The sequence below is a fragment of the Prenolepis imparis genome, unplaced genomic scaffold (genome assembly GCF_030444845.1).
Source record: "Prenolepis imparis isolate NDT839.2.m4 unplaced genomic scaffold, iyPreImpa1.0 SCAF_5, whole genome shotgun sequence".
In the NCBI taxonomy this organism is placed as follows: domain Eukaryota; kingdom Metazoa; phylum Arthropoda; class Insecta; order Hymenoptera; family Formicidae; genus Prenolepis; species Prenolepis imparis.
The window spans coordinates 8,504,934-8,529,439 of NW_028141163.1; the positions used below are offsets into that span (position 1 = coordinate 8,504,934).

The 24,506-nt window shown below is 34.6% G+C and overlaps 1 protein-coding gene across 1 annotated transcript; it reads left to right on the top strand.

Annotated features, from left to right (window-relative positions):
• Positions 1–14: 14 nt before the first annotated feature.
• LOC145935913 (uncharacterized) lies at positions 15–24,491 on the top strand. Its single transcript, XM_083037705.1, has 4 exons — positions 15–470; positions 2,490–3,953; positions 6,964–7,157; positions 20,962–24,491. The coding sequence occupies exons 2-4, from the start codon at positions 3,596–3,598 to the stop codon at positions 21,349–21,351; spliced, it is 942 nt and encodes a 313-aa protein (XP_082893831.1). The 5' UTR covers positions 15–470; positions 2,490–3,595; the 3' UTR covers positions 21,352–24,491.
• The last annotated feature ends 15 nt before the right edge of the window (positions 24,492–24,506 follow it).

A 24,506-nucleotide genomic window follows, 5' to 3' on the forward strand; every position in this document is an offset into this window, starting at 1 on the left:
AATATTAATTTTATCTCAACTATATTTTGTAAAATTACGAATTTTTCAATTAGCATGGTATTGTTTTCCGAGATTGCTAAGATTGTACTTTCTACATCTATCTAACATTTTGTTCGTCAAACAGAATTTATTGAAAATGATACGCCTATGTAATATTTGATTGTGTATACGTGTGATCGCCCAGCAGCGTGCGACACACGTTCCACGTGCCGGGAATGGGATTCCCTTGGGATAAGATTCAGGGAAGAGGGTGGAACACATCGCGACTCTGCTGCTCTCATCCTGGCACTCTCTCTCGTGAGAACAAGTGCAAAACGAATGTCGCACAGGAGTCGGTCGGCCGATGCGCACCGCCGTGCCAGTCTCGCGTAAATTGTTCCAGGTTGAAATATAAATCATATCTTCCCTTACCCCTCTCGGCTATCTCAGTCGTATCCTGCGGAAGATGTGAGAAATTTCAATTTGTTTGGGTATGTAAGCTTTTGTCTTGTATCTTATCTTGCGTAAAAAAAGTATGCGATATATATCTCCCAAAATTATTGCGTTACTTTTTAATAATTTGATTTTACTCGACGAATTTAGATTTAAATTTGATTTAGTTTGAGAGCGGACTATTTTAATTGATTCGGATTTTTTTTTTTTTTTTTCGCAGAAATCGAATGAGGACACCTTTTGTTGTATAACTTTTTATTTTCTGATATTTTTTACGCATACTTTAATAATCAAAAGTCGTGTCAAGTTTTTGTGAAATTGAAACTTGAAAATAATGATATCGGAGAAGATATTTTTTAAGTAAAAGGTTAAATTAAGTTAGGGAACTGATTTAAAGAAAACGAATTTATATGTAATTTTGTGCGCATTGATTACAATATTACAATGGAAATATTTCATTGTAAAATTAGTTCCATTCAAATAGTTATGTTACTTGAGGTTGATGTAACAGATATTATCATATGTATAAAATTTATTATCATTGTATAAAATTTAAAAATTTTTACTAACAAGTGCGATGATACTTTTAATATTTTCAAATTTTAATATTTCGAACTGCTGCACAGAAAGAATTTTATGAGAATTTCTCTAATTAATATTTATCACAATAAAAAATATCTATCACAATAAAATATAAAATATGTTTGATTAATTTTACTACATAGTTTAGCAAAATTAATCAAACATATATTTAGATTTTATTGTGATAGATATTATTTTTTATTATAAATATTAATCAGAGAAAATTCTCTCTGTGTGCATATTTCTTTTTATTAAAAAACATGATTGATTAATAAATATATTAATCAATCTTCTGTTTTCTAATAAAAAGATATATAATTTCCTGCAACAATGACATAACTAAAAAAATCGCCTTTTTTGATTTATTAGTACAGGGAGAAAGGTTGCTACATGTACTATTTACAATTTATTTTTCCTGAAAGATCACAAATTTTTAGTTATGTCATTGTTGCAGCAAATGAGCGATATATACATATATATTAGAAAAATATATAGAGTCGTCTACCCTTTGTGTATAGACAACTCTATTTTTCTAATTAGCTGATTTATAAATTTATTTTGTGGATATAAAATATTAATTTTTATGTGTGTATATGTGTGATATATATAATCTATTTATTGATATTTATTAACATTTCTTAGGTTTCTTGTATCGTTTTAATTTTCGCGTTTAAGTACGACTATATGAGCTGTAATAATAAATTAGAAAAGTTTGAGAAAGCTTTAAGAAAAGTTTAAGAAAGCTTAATAGTAGAACAATCAAACATTGGAAGCTGTTCACAAAAATAATTTTTCACTTTGTGCGTAAGAGATCGATTTTTCTGGTGAGAAATTTGGGGTTTCTTTTCTCTCACAATTTTTATCACTAAATAGCGAAATTGATATAATTTTAGCAAGTTTAGTTTTCCATGTGGTCGACATAATTGAATTTGGCATTTTGCTTGTACAGAGAAATAATAACTGAAAAACAGAGCAATTATTTATTTCATTAAAATTATATCAGCTTTAATTTGTAATAAAAATTGTTGCAAGAAAATGACAGCTCGTTTTTAACAGTTTTATATTAAATATATAAAAATCATTCTTTTAATACAGATTTAATTAAAATAATAATTGCCATCTTCTCGACCATATCAAGCCATCCTCTGGTATATTTTGATACTTTATAAATAAAATCTTTAGGTTTAAAAAAAAAGAATATCCCCAAACTGATTTTAAGATTTTTATTATTGTTTTATACTTTTTTCTATTTAAGTAATATTACTACGAATAAAATGAGTAGAATAAACTCCATTCATGGTTACAAAGTAGTTTGAAATAACTAAGAAACCGAGCGATGGCAATTATTAAATTAAATTTGTATATACAAATAAACAGATTTTTTTATACACATTCAAGAGAAACTTGTCAAGGAACGATTACTCTCTTTAATCTAAAATTTCGCGATAAAAACGTGTCTAATTAAAATGTTTCAGGTTTCAGCGTCGTCACACGACGCGAATAATCCGGCTCGTGTGACATCTTTCGCACGGCACGGCACGGCACGCAGGTGTAAACAGCTCCTCGAAAGAGAGAAGGTCCTCGCCGCGCTCTACAGGACGCGACGTCGCTTCCTGCAGGCTCCTCGTGTCCACTGGAGCGGCCAGGAGCCAGGACACAGCGGCGTCCTCCGTCGCCGATGTCTCCGCGCGGAATCGATCGTAAAGCTCAAGGGTGGGGTGGCCGAGAGGGGCGCGTCATCGAATGATAGCACTCATTCGGGCTGATGGCCGTTTGGGGAAGAGAGGGCCGTCTGGTACCCCCTGTAAACCGGGGGTGGCCTCTGCGTAAACCTCGGGAGGGATGAAAGTCGGCGTTGCTCGACGTTCGGGGCGGCGTTTCAACCCCCGTTCTCGTAACAGGGATGGTTCGACCGTCGACGAATCAGCTGCCTCAGGAACGAGCACCCCCGTGAAACGCAACCCCCGCGGGGACAACCCGCGGCCACACCCACGTTCCTACCCGCGGTACCGGCGGTTATTGAATTAAGCTTATCATTTGATTTTGAGGAGACCCACCAGTCGGTCGTACGGGGCGCTCTTAAGCGGGCCGAAAAACTTCTTCCTATCCGCGGTGTAATCGCAATAATTTGATATCGCTGATCTGATTACGCGTCATAAGCCGCTATCGAGGAGCCCAGCCGGCGGCCCCGGCCCGGTTCCCGGTCTCGCTGAAGCGTTGCCGAGAGAGAGCGGCGTGCCGCTTCTACCCTCGCGTCTACCCCGGGACTTACCCGCGATCGAGCGGGCCCAGGAAATCCGCGCGCGTCAACGGGGGGCCCCCCGATTAACCGCGATCTGCGTAGATCTTCGTCCATCATCATCACATCCTCTCGCAACGAGTGTTTTCTATTTTTTTTTATTTTTTTTTCCTAATAAAATTCATACACGAGAGACATTATATTCATCCCTCTACTTCGGGAACAGATCGTCAAATGCGGTAGACGTGCGCGTCGTCGAGAAGGGTCCTCTCTTTCCCGGACGTGCGAAGTAACGACCAAGTGTAACGTCGAAGTAACGTCAAGTGGGATTTCTCCTCCATCATGGACTACTCGTATCTGAACCAGGCCGCGGCCGCGGCGGCCGCCGGCTTCGAGGCGTCCAGCTGCGCCCTGGCCGCCGGCGAGATGCAATGCAGCTACGGTGACCTGAGCTCGTGCTCGCAGATGAGCCAGGCGGCTTATCGCTACACCGCGGCACGGGCCGCCGGCTACCCCGGAAACGCGGCCGCCGCCGGCGCTGGGGCCGGCGGCACCCCGCTTACGGCCCATCACACCGCGCACTCCCACACCCACGCGCACCACGGGGCCCACTCGACCCCGTGCTCCGTCATGGCAGCCAGGTCCCAGGAAGTTCACCGGCACGCCGCCTCCATCTTCCCATCGGCCATCAATCTTCAGAGTGAGTGATCGAATTAAACTACTTTTTAATTATCTATTTATCTTTCGGCTAATTTTCGCTGATTACGATGATACTCGATTGTTTTGCATTTTGATAGAATCAAAATCCCCCTCCCTTCAAAAAAATTTAGGTATTTTATCGAAGCTTTAATTCCCGAAGGAATGTCTGATTTATTTTTGATTCTCACTACTTGTGTTTTATAATTTGATATGTGGCTATTCTTTTCTGTAGACGATAGCTAATTTTCGCTGATTATGATGATACTCGATTGTTTTGCATTTTGACAGAATCAAAATCCTCCTCCCTTAAAAAAAATTTAGGTATTTTATCGAAGCTTTAATTCCTGAAGGAATGTCTGATTTATTTTTAATTCTCACTACTTGTGTTTTATGATTTGATATGTGGCTATTCTTTTCTGTAGACGATAGCTAATTTTCGCTGATTATGATGATACTCGATTGTTTTGCATTTTGACAGAATCAAAATCCCCCTCCCTTCAAAAAAATTTAGGTATATTTTATCGAAGCTTTAATTCCTGAAGGAATGTCTGATTTATTTTTGATTCTCACTACTTGTGTTTTATGATTTGATATGTGGCTATTCTTTTCTGTAGACGATAGCTAATTTTCGCTGATTATGATGATACTCGATTGTTTTGCATTTTGATAGAATCAAAATCCTTCTCCCTTCAAAAAAATTTAGGTATTTTATCGAAGCTTTAATTCCTAAAGAAATGTCCGATTTATTTTTGATTCTCACTACTTGTGTTTTATGATTTGATATGTGGCTATTCTTTTCTGTAGACAAGCGATGGCTAATTTTCGCTGATTATGATGATACTCGATTGTTTTGCATTTTGATAGAATCAAAATCCTTCTCCCTTCAAAAAAATTTAGGTATTTTATCGAAGCTTTAATTCCTAAAGAAATGTCCGATTTATTTTTGATTCTCACTACTTGTGTTTTATGATTTGATATGTGGCTATTCTTTTCTGTAGACAAGCGATGGCTAATTTTCGCTGATTATGATGATACTCGATTGTTTTGCATTTTGATAGAATCAAAATCCCCCTTCCTCCAAAAAAAATTTAGGTATTTTGTCGAAACTTTAATTCCTGAAGGAATGTCTGATTTATTTTTGATTCTCACTACTTTTGTTTTATGATTTGATATGTGGCTATTCTTTTCTGTAGACAAGCGACTCTATTAAGCGTCAAATTTTAATGACATATTCTTTGCCCAAAGTTGGAATTGACTTTTCTTTAATAAGATATCGATAATCTTTTGAATTACGAATAATAGAAATTCAAAGATTATTCTCGTAATAAGATCTGACTCTGTGCAAATAGATAAAAAGAGTTTTATTCTGTGTGTATTCAATTTTAAAAAAGCTTTATCTTATCAAACTTTTAATTCGACATTTAATTATATAGTTTTTGTTGAAAATAGAATTGTAATATTTCCAAGTTTTTTTAAAGAAAACATTAAAATTTTAAAATTCAGCAAATTTGTTATTATAATGTCATATAGCAGAGAGGAATAGAATTTTCTCAATGTTTGTACTGGTAATTTACTTAAATTTCGAGAAGAACATTTCAATCTTTATGTATTAATTAACGAGAAGCGACAGATGTATTTTTGTTGCATCTAACGACAACATCTAACTATGCAAGAAACTTTCATCTTAATTGGAAAAAATGTCATAATGTGAAAGAGCTTATTATTATTATAATTATATAAAAAAAATATATCTGGAATTATCTAATCCAATTATACAGAGCACATCTTGTTAAGTATTCAAACAAATATAATTTATATATTATCGTATATTTATATTAAAATATTTAGTCTTTTTTTACTTAATTATTAATTAAGGTTTTTTTGTGTCATTCTAAATGACTCAAGTCAACAAATAGCTGATAAATAATATATAGTTTATGTCGTATATTAATATTAATATATTATCACACATCATCGTATATTAATAAATAAATAATATTGCATTTGTAATTCCGACTGGCTTAACAAGAACTCCTTTATCCTCACGTCAATCCGTCGGGCTATGAATGTGCGACGCTTTGTTGTGTTTGTTCCAGCGATTTAGAAGGGACTAAACATGTCACACATGAACGGGGAGCTAAGCTCCCTTCGCTCTCTCTAGTTTGATAATTGATCCTGATTGAATTTAACATCACATGTGTTGTTTCGACATGGTACATGCAAGAATGTCATACAAATAGATTATGCAACATAGTATCTGTCATGCTTAAATTAACGTTTTATGAAGGAACCTGAGTTATAAATAACTACCAAAACGAAATAATCATAAGGCTATCAGAGGCGACGTTAATTGAGCAAAGCAAACGTCTTTTACGGATATACATCTCTAGCATGACTATTCAATGGATTTTGGAAATTAAGTTGTTTATTTATAAAGGAAAAAAATTTTAATGCTTGCAATTTTTTTAAAAATTAAACATTTTTAACATTTAATATACGTATAAAACGTAAAAAGATATATATATTGTACATACATGTATGTCTTTTCCTTTGAAAAAATAAATATGTGTGATAAACATTATTGCAGGAAATTAATTTCTTTTATTTTATTTTACTAATAAAATTTTGTAATTGTATTATGCAGAATTTATTTTTAAATTGTGTGCGCTTATAATTAATTATATTTCCAGTGTAAATGTTGCATTTACTATTTATTATGATGCTATTATCATTTTGCAGACTATTAATATTTCGCTGGTTGTGTTTTTGTTCATGTGTATACACACACATACACATATGCACACAAAGATTGTCTTTTAATATTCATCACCAATCACAATTAAGATAAGCGTCATGATTTTAAAGTTATTTCGCGCATTATTGCATTATTATTCTTCTTGCCATTGTAAATAAAGCAAAAAAATATCACATTTTCAAGATTGCATTATATTATTATTATATGGCCATCACATATTTTTATTTTTAATGCATTTGCATATTTTTAATTTCAGGTGGTTTGGGATATAAAGCTTATTCAGGGCATGATGGTCTCGCGGAGAAGAGAAAACAACGTCGGATACGAACAACATTTACGTCAGCCCAGCTGAAAGAACTGGAACGTGCATTCCAGGAGACGCATTACCCAGATATCTACACCAGAGAAGAAATCGCTATGAAAATCGATCTGACGGAAGCCAGAGTGCAAGTAAGTGCATTTTTCGTTTTGCGCGATCCTTTTCATGTGAAACTCTACGTTAAATTCTTAATTAAATTCTACATTAATTCAAAGCTTTTTCGTATGATGGAAAAATGTAAGGTTTCTTGTAAAAATTCGGGGATATTAATGCAGCACATTGAATGAAAAACAATCGATACGAATTAATTGAAATATATATATTTATCACAATTATATCGCGAAAGAAGTACGTCCCTTTTTCGGTTTATATATAATTTTGCATTGTATATTGCGCAATTTGCTTTATTCGTACAAAGAGAGGGCGGAAAGTTGAGGGTGAGTTAGCCGAAGGAGTGTAGTGTAATTACATTACAGACTCCATTTTCGTTTTCACGGCTACCTACAGGTCGCGAGCTGATGGATTATGCTGTCTAATACGCTTGACGGATTATCATGAACGAAAGATGAACGACTTAGGAATAGTACAAATATTATTGTAAAAATCGTTTCTACGCAAAATTAAGATATAATATTTTTTAAATTCTTTACTGCTATCGATAGAAGAAAAGAATTATATTGAATGGCAATTGGTGATCTTTTTGCAAAACAATTCCTCTTGTTTTACACGATTTTATTTACATGGTAATTCTCGGGAATTCGATCACTGCGCAATTCGGGATTGCAAATTGAGATGTATCTTTTATGTATGAGGGTAATTTCCCCCAAAATTACAGTTGTTTAAAAGAGATAAACATACTAAATTTTCTTGTAACAACTGTCCATAAAAATCAATCTCATTTTACACAATTCAATTTACATCATTTTGGAGTTATTATGCATGCAAATTCACCGCATAAATAGAGATATATCTTTTTAATACTTTTTTGCTCTAGATGTTTTCCCAAATTATTAAAATGATTAGTTAATGCTGTTCTCTTTGGACGTTTATTTTTCGTTAACGAAAATTTGTTTTAAAAGTTAAATATTTTTATCAACTTTTAAAACTATTAAATATGCTTAACTATGCCTCAATTCTCCTTTGTGTCAATATTTGACATAAAACTGAATATAAAGTCACATAGCTATATTTAACACTAGACATACAACGAAATATTGCATTAATCAAATATTGTACAAGATTAGTGCCTAAATATTATATCAATCAAATCTAAATTAACACACATTATTAAATTATAATGTGCATAAAAGAGAAAATTTTATTATTCATTTATTATATTAACGTTATTTATCACGCAATTTGTTGATCAATATTCGATACTGTACAATCTAAATATTATTTATAACGTGATAAAATAATCACTATTTTTATCGAGCGCTCTGTAGGGAAAATTGTTCTCGCTCTGTGCGAATTTACATGATCTTGTGAGCACGTTGAGGAAGCTACCTGTCACAGTTTCCTCGTCGAATTCCCCGTCCCTCATATGCGTCTAAGTTACCTGCTCGCGCGAGGACGCAGATGTCGTAGGAAGAACAGGTGAGGTGAGGTACATGGACGGTAACGCGATTAGAAAGCTCTCCAGACACTAACGGGTCCTAAAGTTAGACTTCGCGACTGACGTGCATCACTTAACGCCGCCGAAGTACCTTCTCGCCGAATCTCATTCAGATTATCCAGCGCGGACGAGGATCGCGGGACGATTTCATTGGCTTTTGAGCTTGAAGAGAGAGAAGGGGGCAATAAATTTAATCTTATCTCTCTTCGAAACGTAGGCGCGGATTAATATAACGTTCGCCATCGACGATCGCGATATTATTATATGGCGAGATAGCGAGTCGAAAACTATGGAACCAAATCGTCCGCTATTTGCGTCGACGACTTGATATTCCGACATGTGTAATCCACTTTTGCACAACGCGCGTGATCATTTTGGCAACAGCAGTTACTTAAGCTGCCGTTAACCCCTTGACCCTACAGTCTTAATGTTTCGTGATTGATACCGTATTGGTCGGAGTACGAGAACTTGAGAACCTAGCTTTTGATTGTATGTATTTTCATACCATATTAATCAATTTATTCATACATAATTCTTATCGACTTCATCTAAAAACTGATATTTTTCAACATTTTATATTTATCAACATTATTATTTTAGAGAGAAAGAGAGAGGGAGAGAAAATTAATATAATATTAGAATTAATAATTTATAATAAAAATTATATGATCATTGATATCATAAATATGTGTATAGAATTTGATTTAGCTATATATTCGACTCTATGTCTTCGAACTTTCTAAATGGAAATAAAGTTATTCAATCTATCTTAAGAAAAGAGAGGAGAAAAGCTATTTCTGAAACGATGATATCTGATATAAAACATGCGTTCTTTATTTTAACATATTTCTTTATTTACTCATTCACTTGATATTTACACATGCTTTTTAATCTCTTCAAATATGTTCTCTTCTTGGATTTATTTAAATCTTTTTTTATTGTTTGCTTTCTTTATTTCTCTTACAATCTTTGTGATCTTTCTTTTCTCGTTTTTACGTAAATTGTATTTTTTTCTATTAATGTCATAATAAATTTATATGGTATAATTAATAATTTTTACTTGGTCATAAATAGTTATAAAGTATATGCGATTACGTATGATTTCAACTGTGGGGACATTGTGTAAAATTATATGGATACTGTGTGAAGACTTATAATAGAACAAAAAATATTTATTCTTCAAAAATATTTAATAAATTTGTTTTTAAATGTTTGCTTATGATATATATAATTTAAATGCATGTGGATAATAATTTTTTCTTCATTAACAATAAGAGATATTTCAGAGATATCGAGCTGCAAAGAATATACGAGAATCAATTTATAATTTAGAAGTTTTCTCTCTCTCTTCAAGTTTCTCTCTTTTCTACAGGACACCATAAGAGAATTTCTCTTTTAATTTAATTCGATTTAGCTCTTATTTCTATGTGCAATTTTTGACTAAAGTAATAATGAATAGATCTTGGAAAGGACATTTTTATAACTTTTGGTAATCGCTTAATGTATCGCATTGCGCTTCATCGGACGTGTGCGTATTCGCGTATCATGAGCGAGGACCGCGCGATAATGAAGCGCGAGATAACTATTAATACTCTAGTAGTTTGCGGGCTCGCGGCGCGACCGCCATCTCTGGCGAGGTTTATCCTCCCGCGGTGGGGTAAGTCCTTTGTCTGCTCGACTTTACCCTCCTCCTGTCCTGACAGGACGTACGGTCCCTCAAGAGTTTCCTCATCCCTTCATTCGTGATTCGTTCGTTCGCTACCGTGAGTTACCCTACCCCCGCTGTCTTCCAACCCTCCGATTCATCCCCTCGGTTCCTGCTTTCCATCCCTCTCAGTCCTCTATCTCGTCGATGGCGGCTGCTCGATAAAATTTCCTCCCTCTCGCGTCGTGAGAGAGTCATTGGCTTCCTCCGTTTGCCCTCTCCTGCACATCCTGTCTCCAGAATACTTCCTAATCGGCTGCCATTACTACCCCTATTTTTTCTCACTATCTATAGTTTCACTTAGCGTGAAGTATAAATTAAGTTACGCAGGAATGTTTCCCTTATAACTCTTTTCCTCGAACATTATCTATCATTATTTCTCCTTTTCCTTGAATTTAAGATACTTTCTAATCAGTTGGTGTCATTATCTCTATCTTACCCCTAGTTTTGTCTCTAGTGGGAAATATAAATTAAGTTATACACATGGAGAGAGATATGCCAAAGACTTTTTTCTTAAGCATCTATCTCTCCATTTCTTCTTCTTTGTATTTAATTTATAAAATGTAATCCAATCAGTTATAATGATTATCTTCATGTTCTTTTAATATTTTTAGTATCTTAGTCTGAGATATAAATTAAATATTTATCTCCGTTAAATTCTTTGAATCGAATATTATATGTAGAAAAATTGTTTTATTTTCTACCTTTCATTTAAAATACATTCTAATTTTACTGCTTAAAATTGTGTGCAAAGCATTAGAATTTTAAAAGTAATCAAGGCTTAAATATAATAACAATAAATCAGTATGCATAAATGTTTGCTGAACATAATAAAAAGTATAAATATTTTACTTTTGTGAACAAGTTAGACTCTCCATCCTATCTAGTACTCATTTTGATTTCATATTAATGATGTGTGAAATACGAAATACGCCATCGTATTCTATAAATACAACATGTTATATTACGATTATATTTATATATATATTATTGAGTTTATTTTTTGTCCAGTACCTTAAATATGATTTCAACATGACTCTAATAGAAAAAATATACTACAAAGTATCCGTTTGGTATACGATATTCCTGAAGTTAAATCACTAAATTGGAGCAGTGCTTATCATTATTTTCTCATCTCTGTGATCATCATCGAACTCGCGTCGATTTTTTTCGAGCAAATCACTTTTATATAATTTTATTAAATTATAAATTTGTAGAAAAACGCAAAATAGATTCGATATTGTTATGCTCGATGATCTATGGGGCGTAATTATAGTGTGAAACACAGCAGAGTTTCACGAGACATCTTAAGAAGAGGTAAAACGTGCTAGATCAGATTACCTTGCAACAACACAAGCAGGCTCTAACGGATATCGGAATTCTACTTGGCAGAGCGCTTTAGGTAGGGACGCATAACTAAGTCAGCGTGCTATTGATAGTCAAGATTCTCTCGAGGTGCGCGTGTAACACCGCGTAGAAATATCCCGTCGCTCGTCGTTGGCGCGGCTGATGTCGATAAAAATATCCGAAAGATGATTGAATTTGTAACATTATCCGTTGCATTATGCAGCGGCTATAACTTGATAGTCGTGCATGAGATCGACTGTTCGTTCACGGTACCCAAAACGGCGAATGAGAATGTTTCCGTAAGAATGGCACTCTCTCTCGACGAATGGAACAAAATATTGGCAAAAATTGAGCAGTGATCATAAAAGCGATATCAATGTGATAAAGGCAATTTCTGAAATTCTTATGAAAACTGATATAAATGACGCTATGTAATGTAAATGTCTGAAAAACTTTTACATAGCCGAAATAATGCTGGAGGAAACAAGAAACAAATAATTTATATATTTTATAATTTAATAATAATTTAATATCTTTTATCATGTTTCTCTGAAACCTTAAATCTCTAATATTTACACTTTTATTTATTATCTATATCCAGATTTATAATTTAATAACTCGAGAGACTTATAACTTTATTGCTCTTTGAGATTTAATTTCTATTTTTTCAAATCATTTGTATAAAAATATACTTAATACTTATTTGCTGTAAAAATATATAATATGCAATTTAAAATATATATATTTCGTCATAAAATATAATCACAATTATATTATAAATATATTGAGTAAGAACATATAAGAATATATTTATGCTAAGATAAAAAGAAGCTAGGATATTATTGTTAGAAACAATTCGATCTCACCCGGATTGGCGAGAATATATATTATTGATGACATTAATGTCCTGCATTATGCAATATTGATAAATCAGTTCTGCACACGATCCACCTATGCAATACTAAAGTAATGTCTTTCGTCGAGATTATTACTAACACTGTACCAATACCAGTTTTTGAACGAAAATGCGTTTAAAAAACGTGTTATTCGTTTTGACAATTGTTGATAATAGTTTTGCTCGTTCCAGAGGAATATTGAAGTGAGTTTGATCGATAGAAACGATCACGATACTCGAAACCATTTCACTAGTAAAACTCGTAATATACCCGTGATGAGACAATTGGTGTATTTTGTAGATTCAATTTCTCTGGTTACTGTGTGTAAGACACGATTATGTCACATTCACTTTTAGAATGCATCTCGTAGTTTTCTGTTAATCTCTTTTATAATCGTATTAAATGTGTATGCAAAAAACATTTATAAATTCATTTATCTATAGATAAGAACGTTTTGATGATTTTAATAAATTGTTTCAGATTTTTTTCTTATATTTTTAGTAAATTGTAAATTAACATTAATTATTTTTATACGTTCAAAAATACATTACTCTACATCATAATTATTATATTATAGAATAAAAGAATTAATGTTATTCTATAATATTTCTTTCACTTTTTAAATTATAAGATTACATTAATTCTTTGTTCCAAGCATTATATTTGTCGCTTTGATAACGATCGCTCAATTGTTAACGTATTAGTTGTGATTATTCGTTAAAAATATTCACCTCGACTGAATGATCTAGAATCTCTGCGCTTTTCTAATTATGCAAACTTTCTCAAGACTGGTGATTTTTGTCCCCTCGGTTCATCTGTCTTCGAGGAGACAGTCGTGAATCATTCAGTGATTGAATTATACTTAAAGATCCTGTACCACGTTTCCATCTTTTGCGCCGCTTCGGCAACGAACGTGGCACGAAATTAATCAACGTTGGCCCACATTTCTTTCCGATTGGACCGATGCCACACAACACAAACCGCGCGTAAAGGAACGACGATTTTCTGAAGGAAATCTGCTTCCATCGATTTAAAACCTGTTTATGCAACAATAATGCAATTTTGTCTCGTTGTAATGTACCAAATGTAATCGTAATATATTGAAAATGTGCCATATATCTCTCTTGAGTCAGTATATAAAATATAAAAACTTTGGATAGAATTTATGCATATTATAAGAAGAACAAATAAATATGTCATAGATGCAAAAGATAACGTAATGAGAAGTATTTTAATTTTGAGAACATTTTATATAATTTTTAAAATTATTATTATATTTAATTTAAAAAAAAAACTATTTTGATAATATATAAAAAAAACATTTCTAAACTTTTGAAATAATACATTGAAGTAACGCTTGCTTTAACGTAATGTAATTAATGAATTGATAGAAATTAGCTTTTGTTTCTGCAGCTTCTTGTCTGTTTCATTGTGCGATAAATCAATTCTTATGAAGGCACATATATTTGTTTCACGAGTACTTGTAATCGGGAGTGGTTACGGAGTAAAATAATAAACTTGTAAGTGCATATGTTACTGACTGCATTACTGGATTATAACTTTCACAGATGTGAAATATTACACTTTTGGCACAAAATTTATGAATCTCTATCTGTACTAGAAAATTAGATTTGCGCAAACTAAATTGCAATTAGCTAAGAATTTTGCATTTGTTCCACTACATTGCAACTGCGATGAGCCTTATGTGTGAATGATACTTCATACTTACATCGTTACATCGCACGTCCCATTGACTACGGCGCTTAGACCGTCGCGTGGCGGCACGTTTCGCTGCTCTGAGTCACATGTCACCCAGTATGAATTACAATTCCATTATCGTAGTAGAGAGAGAGAGTGTGTGTAGTAGAGCTGTGCATAATACGGTGCAAATCTGCTCTCTTTATCTATCCTTCTTTTATCTCTTACTCTCTCTCTTTCCTTCTCTAGATTGGGATGTCAAATGTGCAGAGTGTAATATTGTAAAGGGAGCGAGGGGTGACAATAGCATTCCAATGTGGGACAGGCGATCGAAGTCGTGTTTTTCGCCGCTAATGAGATTAATATTCACCCGTGAACACAGATCGATATGAGATAAGCGAAAAACACAAACTTTCGCGAAGATCAGCTGTGATTTAAAAAAAATTCTTTTTTTAAATACTTTTATAAATATCCTGCACATGAGATAAATATTATATACACAAGAGAATTGTGTTTTTGCAGATAGTGTCACGAAGAATAATTAATAAGTTTTCAGAGTGTGGATTCGTTTGAAATATTTAATAATTAATTATCAAAAGTGATATTTATTATATATAGTTTGTATATTTGGATATTCAAAAAATAAAAATGTTAAACTATTATTAATTTGGTACAGAATTTTACTATAGATACGGATAACTTAACTGAATATATAATATACGACATTAATGTACAAGTGTTCATATTTTCATTTAATGATATTTATTATTTAACTATCATTTACTATTTGTCGATTTTTGTAACAATTGAATGGCTATTATCGCAGAGCGCGCAGCAGTCAAGTCAGATCGTGACATATTGCTTTTGCTGTCGCATAGACAGCAATTAAATTCACTCGTGTAAAAATAAAAGAAATGATAACATTTTCTAAAGTCGTTATTAAAGCATAGGATATAATTTCTTTTTATTTTTAATTGTTATAAGATTTAGTTTTCAAAAACCAGTTTTATATAGATAATAAAAATATAAACTTTAACAAAATATGTGAATACAAATAAAAAATAATATATTATTATATTATATTATACTATTTTTTATATTATATTATTATATTATTTTTAATTATAAAAAGCAATAGGATTGCGAGGACTAGAATTAGCGTAGATAATTTTTCTATTTTATTTTTCATTAATTCGGCACTTGAGCTTCGATGTAAATATTGTTTATTTGAAGTGAGCATTCGAGAGACCCACGTACAAATTGAAAGTTGGACAGGGCAATTTCGAGACCTCGGAAATACGAGGGACGCGGTCGAAAAATCAACGTGAATTTCCTTCTATTTCTCGGGATAGGATACATCGCTGTCAAGTGAAACAAGACATTCCCTTGTCTCATGCGGGAGTGAAAGACAGAGACAAGCACGACCGCGAGCTCGTCCTCGAAGGGACGAGAAGCCGGGAGCGAGAAACAGAAATTGAGGAAAGAGGAATTGGAAAAAAGGGGAGAAATATCGAACAATGAAAAAAGAAGGCAAGCGAGATCTTAAGGGAGACAAAAAGAAACGTGAAAATCCAAAGGATGCGGGAAAAACGAAATAAAAAAGAGGAGACGACTCCAAGAGAAAGAGAAGGAAGGATAGAAATAGATAGACCAAAGCTACAAAATGTTGAGGAAGAAGGAAAGAGGAAGGTACAAAAGAAAGATGAATACTGAGAACGAGAAGCGACTATAAAAGGAAGAAGGATGCGACGTCTAAGGGATGGGAACAGAGGGAGAAAACGGGATAGAAAGGTGGAACAAACCAGGGGGGAGAGGGGGGATACAGGGTTGGGAACTGGAGACGATTCCGGGAGCCGAGGGGTTGCTGCAGTCGGTAGCACGGAGGGATGAAATGGGGAAAACATTCGCCCGGGCTCTGGCGGCTGGTGTCGGGGCTGGGTTGATACACAAGGGGCCCATGCCAGAGTGTGCGCCGGTAATTGCGAGCTCTATGTAGATCCACTTACAGTGATTAAAAACTGTCCTGCTGGGTATCATCCGCGGCGGAACGACGCATCAAGGACGTCCGTCCGGGAAAGAAGAGAGGAACGAAACGACCAGGATGCGAGCCGCCAAGAATAATTCCGTCACGTTTCGCGGCCACGTCATTTCGCGCATTCTGTTCAGCAATCTACGCGTTGCCCTCAGATTATTGCAGTCCGATCGCCATGTTTTGAAAAAGTAAATTGCAATATGCATACTTAAGCGCAGCTTTTCTCACGGTATTTTTCAGATTACGGTAATTTTAGATTTTATGCTTATTGTTACACAATTTATAAAATAATTGTCCAAAAGCAGAAAAAGACTTTTCTTTTTGGGAAAAACTTACTAATATTAACTTTAATTTAATACATTTTACATTTATATTGCAATATTAAAATTGCAACATTATTTTATATATATATATGTAACATTATTATTTTGAGAAGAAGAGAGTGAAGACAAACAATATTTTGCGAGAAAAACTGATTTAATCTTGAAGACACATTTTACGGCTACCTAATTTAAAATTCTTTTTTAATTTTAAAACATTGTGTTAGTAATTTTTATATAAAAGTAAGTAAAGAGTTTTGCAATTAGATATTCAATGTTGCATCTTAAAAAATCCAATTAATGTATTTTATAAAAGCGAATTATGTGCAAAATTAATCAGATTTAATATAATTACTTTTCTTGTACTCCGTTTTACTGTATCTATTGTATGCGGAAACTGCAGCAGTCCAGACATTCAATTAAGGAAATAAGTTTAGGGTGAAGGCGCATCACGCTGCCATCTCAGTCTTAATTACGATTTGCTCTGCGTAGCACGGAGACATTTGCTTTTATTGGTACGATCGTCGAAATGACTCCATTACAAATTAATTACAGATACGTAAAGTTTAATTCTATACAGAATCAATATTTTTTTTTGTAATTATAAATAAAATCATTATTTATAATACTTTGATATAAACTGTTCTCACAATTGTTAAAAGATAATATATTTATTTCTAAAGCTGGAAAACGAGAAAGTATTGTGATTTAAATTTCAAAATATTTTTTTAAAATGCGCATTTTAATGCATTTTTCAATAAAATGCATACTTTGTGTGTATGTATGTTTGTGTATCATTATATAAATTTCATATATAAAATTGTATATGGTTTTATGTGAAGATATCTCAATTTCTTATCTGTAGAATTTAACCAATTTGCAATCGATATTTTTTAACAAGAATTGGATTATGCATTATCTTTTCCGCGACTTTTATTCAATTTTCTCGTAATTAAATTTGATAAAATTCTGTTAGAGTTCATTTATATAAAATACAGAATGGTATAAGACTACATATGCTTTATAAAAGACTTTGCATACACATGCTCGAGCTCAGTCGGCGGATGGCATCGGAATAATTATGTTGCAGGATATATTTTGCCGATGCCGAATTAGATCGACCCGGGGTCAGAAGGCAACCGAGCGAAATCCGCGGTTAACTGGCTCGAGAAGGGAAAATCACGGCGATGCCTAAACGTAGGGTGAACCGGATGGATAAGCGTAGCACAAATTGCACGATCGTGCGGTGCTTCTGTAGAATTCCTAATGCTTCGACATTTACTTTGATCGGCATCAACACAGAATTTAGTCGGGGATCAAACAATATCGAGGACAAAAATAACTATTGCTATTATAAAACCGCTTCGTGTTCCCATGTGAATTGACAGCACATTCTAATATCTACGAATGTAGAAAAGTGTATCAATGCATACATTACAATATTTTATACCGTCACTATGAGTTATATGAGTCACTCAAAATTCTCCTCAATGAATTCTGAGAGATATGAGTTTTATTTTTAAAAATATATTATGTAAAAGTTACTTGGTCTTTTAGAGAGGACATTCTATTCACGTGCTACAGCACGATTTTGTTCTAAAAAGCTACAAACCCTTTCCAGATTTCAAAATCATCTTTGTGTTTTTAAGTGAAAAATCGTATGTTTTTTCTTATACACTTAATATTTTTACATATATGCCAAAGAGAATCGATACATGAAAGAAAAAAACGTTGTATTAAAAAAAAATAGTCTTGCAATCTTGGAAGCGCTTTCATTTAATAAAAAAATAATAGAATAATAATAATAATAAAATAATAATAAAATAAGGTAAAGTACATCGCGCGCTAAACAGGTATTGAAACGCATGATCGGAAAAGAGCGGAGGGTAAAATTCCCACACAGAGAGAGTTCCCGTATAAAGAGGCGATTAAATATTTATCCAGAAGGTGCCGGACATCTGTCGATATGCCTTGTTGCACTTTATTTTGGCGCGGTATATTTGTTTAACATTAACGCTTCGCGCGAGCGCGCGCTCTCTCTCACCCTAATTCGCCTCGTCGTCGTCATCACTTCTGCAAACAACGGCACACATGCTACGGTCTACTCGAGGTTTGGTCCGTGGCCAAATACGAATTATTAGCGTTGTCTTTGGCATGTACCCCGGCAAGCATGCTTATGACGTAGCCGGCGATCGAGATAACTTTACAAAAAATTAACAACATACTTTGAGTTTAGATGGTTTTTTTATTAGAGAGGGTTTGTAGCTTTAGAACAAAATCGTGCTGTAGCACGTGAATAGAATGTCCTCTCTAAAAAACCAAGTAACTTTTATACAATACATTTTTAAAAATAAAATTTACGTTTCTCAGGATTCATTAAGGATCATTTTTTTTATTAGAGAGCTCTACAAAGATTAATTAAATTCAAACTTTTCCACCCTTTTCTTTCATTCTTTTTTTTTAATTTAGATTTTCTGCGCGTCTCTCTATACGAAAACGTTCAGAGAAATGAGTCATGCCGCTGTATTAAATAAGTAATTACTATGAAAATCGATGCCAATTCCCTCGTACATAGTGTGAAACTTTTAAACGACCGTGTTCATTAATTTTATAAAACAGAATTTCTCTTTCCTTTCGAGAAGAAGTTTATAAGCTTCTCAAAGAGTTAATTTGATTTCGCTTTATTTTCTAGACTCGCTCTTCGCCGTCTCGTTTTTTTTTTATTTTATCATTTTACAATAGATGACGAAGAGACGCGCGACGCCAGGTGTAATCAATTTCAGATTAATTAACGCGGCACATACACACAGGCTCGCGGTGTTCGCCGCGTAGTTACGACTCGAATTTCGCGAAAAATCGCCACGCGCGACGACCAACAGCAGCAGCAGCAACAGCAACAGCAGCAGCAGCAGCAGCTGATAAAAATCCAATAGCCCCAGTGTTTGCCAGCCGGAAAGGGCAATCACGTTCATCATGGTGTCCTGCACCCCCGCCGTCGCTGTCGCGGTATCTCCCTCCGCCACCCCCATCTCTCTCTCGCGTCCCTTCCAACCACCCCCGTGCGATCTCCCCTCGCTCCGACAGCTCCGAGCAGTTACGTCCTACGAGTCCTAAGCGTAGCCGCCCCTGGAAAATCCGGGGGTGGGATTCACGTGCGCGCACGTTGAGAAACGAACGTTCAGAGAGTGACGAGGAGGGATGGAGATTGAAGGGGATCGTTGCACCGTATAAGGGAGTCAAAGGGGAGGCAGGATGGGAGGAAGGGGGGAGGCAGAGAGCGACGAGGGATAGAGGGGTTGAAGGGGAAAAGGGAAAAGGGTGGATGAGCGGCAGCGCCGCCGGTCAGATAAACGCTAAAGCAAATAAATCCGCTACTTTAACATGCAGGTCACCGCAGGTGTCTGTTTATTTTATTCGTTAAATATTTCATTTGGCCGGCTAGGGCCAATTACGAGCGCGCCGAACATCCGGTCTCCGCCGGTTTCGCCCTGACGAGCGTCGAACTCTGGTGAATCGCGTCTCTCGCGCGATATTCTCTCTCGTTTCGCGATAGAGAACGTATATACTTGTGATGTAACGCTCTTCCCTCATCATGAACATCCCTCATGGACATCGTGAACTTGAGTCTTGTTAAATGTCTAAAACATAGGAACCATTGAGAACATCTCTGAACAGAAGCGTAATTATTTATTTAAGAGAGAGAGAGAGAGAGAGAGAGAGATATCAATTATTTCCAATCTACATATTAAATTAAACTGTCAATTTACATTTTATATGTATATGTATTTAATTTATATATGTAGGTACTTGAATTTTAATAGTACCTATATATGAAGTGTCTTATTGTCTATTGAAGATAATCGTTATTGCTATTGCTATATATAACTTTTTCTATCAATTTTTCTTTCCTCACTACATATTCTAATATATTTCTTTTAACAACGAGACATTATAATGCAAAAATAAAAAATACTACCTACATTTAAAATAATATTGATTAAAAAAAAACAAATTTATTTTATACATAATCCTTTTAAAAATGATGGCATAAACAAAGATTCTACATGTGCGTACATGGATAAAAAAGATATAAAATATTTGATTATATTTTATATTAAAATAATCCATTTTAACAACGATTAATTTATTGCTACGATAATTGTATTAATTGGTCTTATATTCTGAATGCTATCACTATCGTATATTGCTACCATCTGATTTTTGATGAATAACACTGAATTATATCAATTTCATCACGCGAAGGAGAAGAAGACGGAAGAACGGGCCCTAAAATTGGTCGGCCATCCTTGTCGATGTTACAGGTGTGGTTCCAGAATCGGCGCGCCAAGTTCCGCAAGCAGGAGAGACTGGCCCAGCAGAAGTCGACATCGCAGAGCGGTATCGGGGCCGACAGCGGCGCGTCCAGTCCGGTGACCGGCACCGTGAAGGCGGAGGGTCGTTCGCCGAGGAGTCCGGCGACGCCGCCCGGCAGTTCAACAAACAGCGTCCTGTCGTCGAACGAGATCAAGCCGATGGCCAACCAGAGCCTGGTGAACGTGAAACATACCGCGGACGGCATCGGGGACAGCGGCTCGCCTAATATTCGCGGCGGAAGCGGTACCTGGGGCTCCTGCAGCCCCAGGCCCTTCTCGGCGGCCCTGCCGCCCTACCTGCTGGACCCGCTGCCTCTGAAGACCGCGAATCTCTACTAAACTCTCGTCTCTCCTCCTGGCCTGACCTTACGTGTGTAAATATATACTGAGAGCACATCCGTGTTCGGGAGAGCGTTCACAGATTTTTTCTCTCTCCCCTGGGCCCCGATTTCCCGCACGCGAATCGATATATCGGCATACAACCGCAAATACCAGAGGTATCCTCGAGAACTCGAAGGATCCTCGATAGGACATATTTTTGACAAAGATACTTTAGGCAGTCGGGAAGACGGGCAGCAGATGTGGATTGCTTGCTTTGAGGCAGCGTCTGCTGAGATACATTCCCAGCTTTGTCAGAAGACAGAGCGTTATTACTCGGATGACGCCAAGTCAAGTCGTTAGAATCAAGATCGAGGTAAATATCATTTAGCAAATTTTGGTATTTAATAATTGGTAATTATTGTACAGAGAATTGTTTAGAAAGAAGAAAGAAGCCAATTGAATATATACTATCTTTTAAGTTTTTTACGGAAAAGAAATAATTCTTGACACATCAAATTTCGAGGAGTCAGAGTGTGCTATGCTTGTTTTGCATTCCTGTGATAAGTATAGAAAAATATTTGAATAATATATTATTATACATGTATATATATTATTTCCTTGATAATCTTTTATATTATCTTAATTTACGTTGGCGTATTTGTAGATAGTAGTGTACATTACATCATATAAAATTATTATTTCTGCTATCGATATTGTATCATACAAATATATCGTATTGATTGACAAAGTAATTTTAAAAGGAGGTATAACTTGGGAAACGCTGCTTTAAAGTATCGCTATCTAGTTTAAAAATCGAGACTACAAGTCCGAAATAATCGAAAGTGAAATGAATGAATTTAAATTCGTGTCGGATTAAAATTTTGATTAATATCAAGAATAATAGAGTTGCGAGGCATCTCTTTAATTCCATATCTTTAATTTATTGTAAATAAATTATTTTCCCAAAAGAGTCTCTAATGAAGCAATAAGTTTGAACGAAGTTAATTCATTTGTGATATTAGATACAGCTATTCTGATCATTAATTCAACCGTAAGATATATAATCTGAGAATAATCTAAGTATCTTACATCATTTTTTATTTATTTATTCCTTTCGTTATAATTATATGTATACTGAGCTTTATATTCAAAGCGATAAAAACGCTATTTAGTATCACTATAATTTTCGAGGAACGTTAAACTCTCGTTTCTGGCATGTGCTTCTCATCTCTATTATTTTCGTTGATGCCGAGGTAGAATTAACAAGAAACACAGCGTAGAATAGTATCTATAAAAATACTATTAATCACGCAGAGATGACAGACCGGATTTAACTGACACTTAATTTACCGAGATTGATTTACATACTGAAAATTATAAATCATATCGCGAAAATCTGCTGCGATATTTATTATGTAACAATAAGTAGCAGAACACACACACAGTATACTTCCACAGTAAAATCCTTGATACAAATATCGAGTGTACTTTGCATTGATTTAATGCGATTCCATCGACCTGTCGAATAGCTGATCGATTAAGCATTAGAACAGCGATCAATAGGCCATAAAAGAAAAAAAAGCGAAATTTTACTTGATGTCGAAATAAAAATGACTCTCGATATATGAAAATTCGTTTTGTGTCAAATTAGAACAGAAAAAATTCTGAAAATAAAATTAATTTCTATTAATTAGTTTCGATCAACTCTAAATTAATAGAAAGTAATTTAGAATTGATTGAATTTATTTTAATCAATTAATCAAAATAATTCCATCTACGTTCAAAATATATTCATCCGAAAAGACTATCTGCAATTCGATAGTAAAGTCAAATTCAATTAAGATTTTGCCAGTTCAACTAACTATTAATTACATCAATTCTATACATATTTTTGTTACAGAACTGTTGTTGCAGCTGTGATTTATTAATTGATCTTCAATTCGGCGAAAAGAACAAATTTAGATACTATATACACGCAAACTCTACAAAGAAAGTCTTATATCGAGAATCGCCGTACCGCGAGAGAGACGAGTAAATTCGTAAATTAATTCGCAGATCGGCGGAATTCCTCTTTAGGAAGTTAAGATAAATACATACCGTCCTGTATGTCTCGTACCAAGAAGAGCGAGGGTACCTGTCTTATCACAATATACGATATGGACAATTTCGGCGACGGTGTGACTCGTTCGTCGTGCGCCGATAACGAGCGCACCTTATTCTGCATATGTATAGTTTACGACTGAATCTATTTTATAGTGAGATGTATAAATGTACATTAGTTAAGACGAAGGTATGTATAGTTCACTCAAAAGTATTTTTCTTTTCTTTTATCGAGACTTTCGTCAAATTCGCCTTAATCTTTAGAGGGCCGGCCATCGTATCTTTTTTTTTTATTGATAATAAATTAAATATTTAAAGTTATCGCTCTATTGCAATTTCTCGTGAAAAGTATTTATTTATACTTCGATATAATATAATATTATAATTTCATAAAGGATTAAAATCTCGATTATGATTGAGAGAAATTGGCATCAGATATTTAACGAGCAGAAATTCATCGTTATTCATTAACGCGATTAAAAATCTAGAGATTACTGCAAAAAGAAAAGACAATACGCTTTGTATTTGCAGAGAAAGGCGTTAGTCCTCTGAAGATTAAGGGCAATAGCATACGGAAATTTCTATCGTGTCCCGAGGCAATCCATATCCCAGTTCGATAACGAATGTGATTTTTTAACACGAGACACTTTTACAATACTACTGGCGCGGTAGCGAGCCGCACATTCACTCGTCCGGGAAAGACGCGGATTATCGATTACACGCGACGGCGACGAGAGGGGAAAGGCTCATCTCCGCAAGCCAGGAAGCGTTCGTGAACTCTGAACAGCTTCGTTGCTCCCGCCATTATTGTTAAGATTAACGAATGGTAATTATCGATATGTGTGAACCGGAACTTGTACAGTTGTTGCTATAAATATATGAAATTAGTGTTTTACACCATATTCATACTTACTCTCTCCGTTCAAATTACTCTGATGATTCTTAAATTTCATTGAAACTCTTCATTTCAGATAATATAATATATCGTTTATATTATTATTCTGTTACACATCTTTACATTTAATGTTAATTCTTCATATATTTATTCTATTTCTCTCTTATTAAATTATATA

Coding starts and splice junctions, on each gene's coding strand:
- LOC145935913 (XM_083037705.1), top strand. CDS start 3,596: ATGGACTACTCGTATCTGAACCAGGCCGCGGCCGCGGCGGCCGCCGGC. Junction 3,954..6,963: donor ATCGGCCATCAATCTTCAGA/GTGAGTGATCGA, acceptor TTTTAATTTCAG/GTGGTTTGGGATATAAAGCT. Junction 7,158..20,961: donor TGACGGAAGCCAGAGTGCAA/GTAAGTGCATTT, acceptor TCGATGTTACAG/GTGTGGTTCCAGAATCGGCG.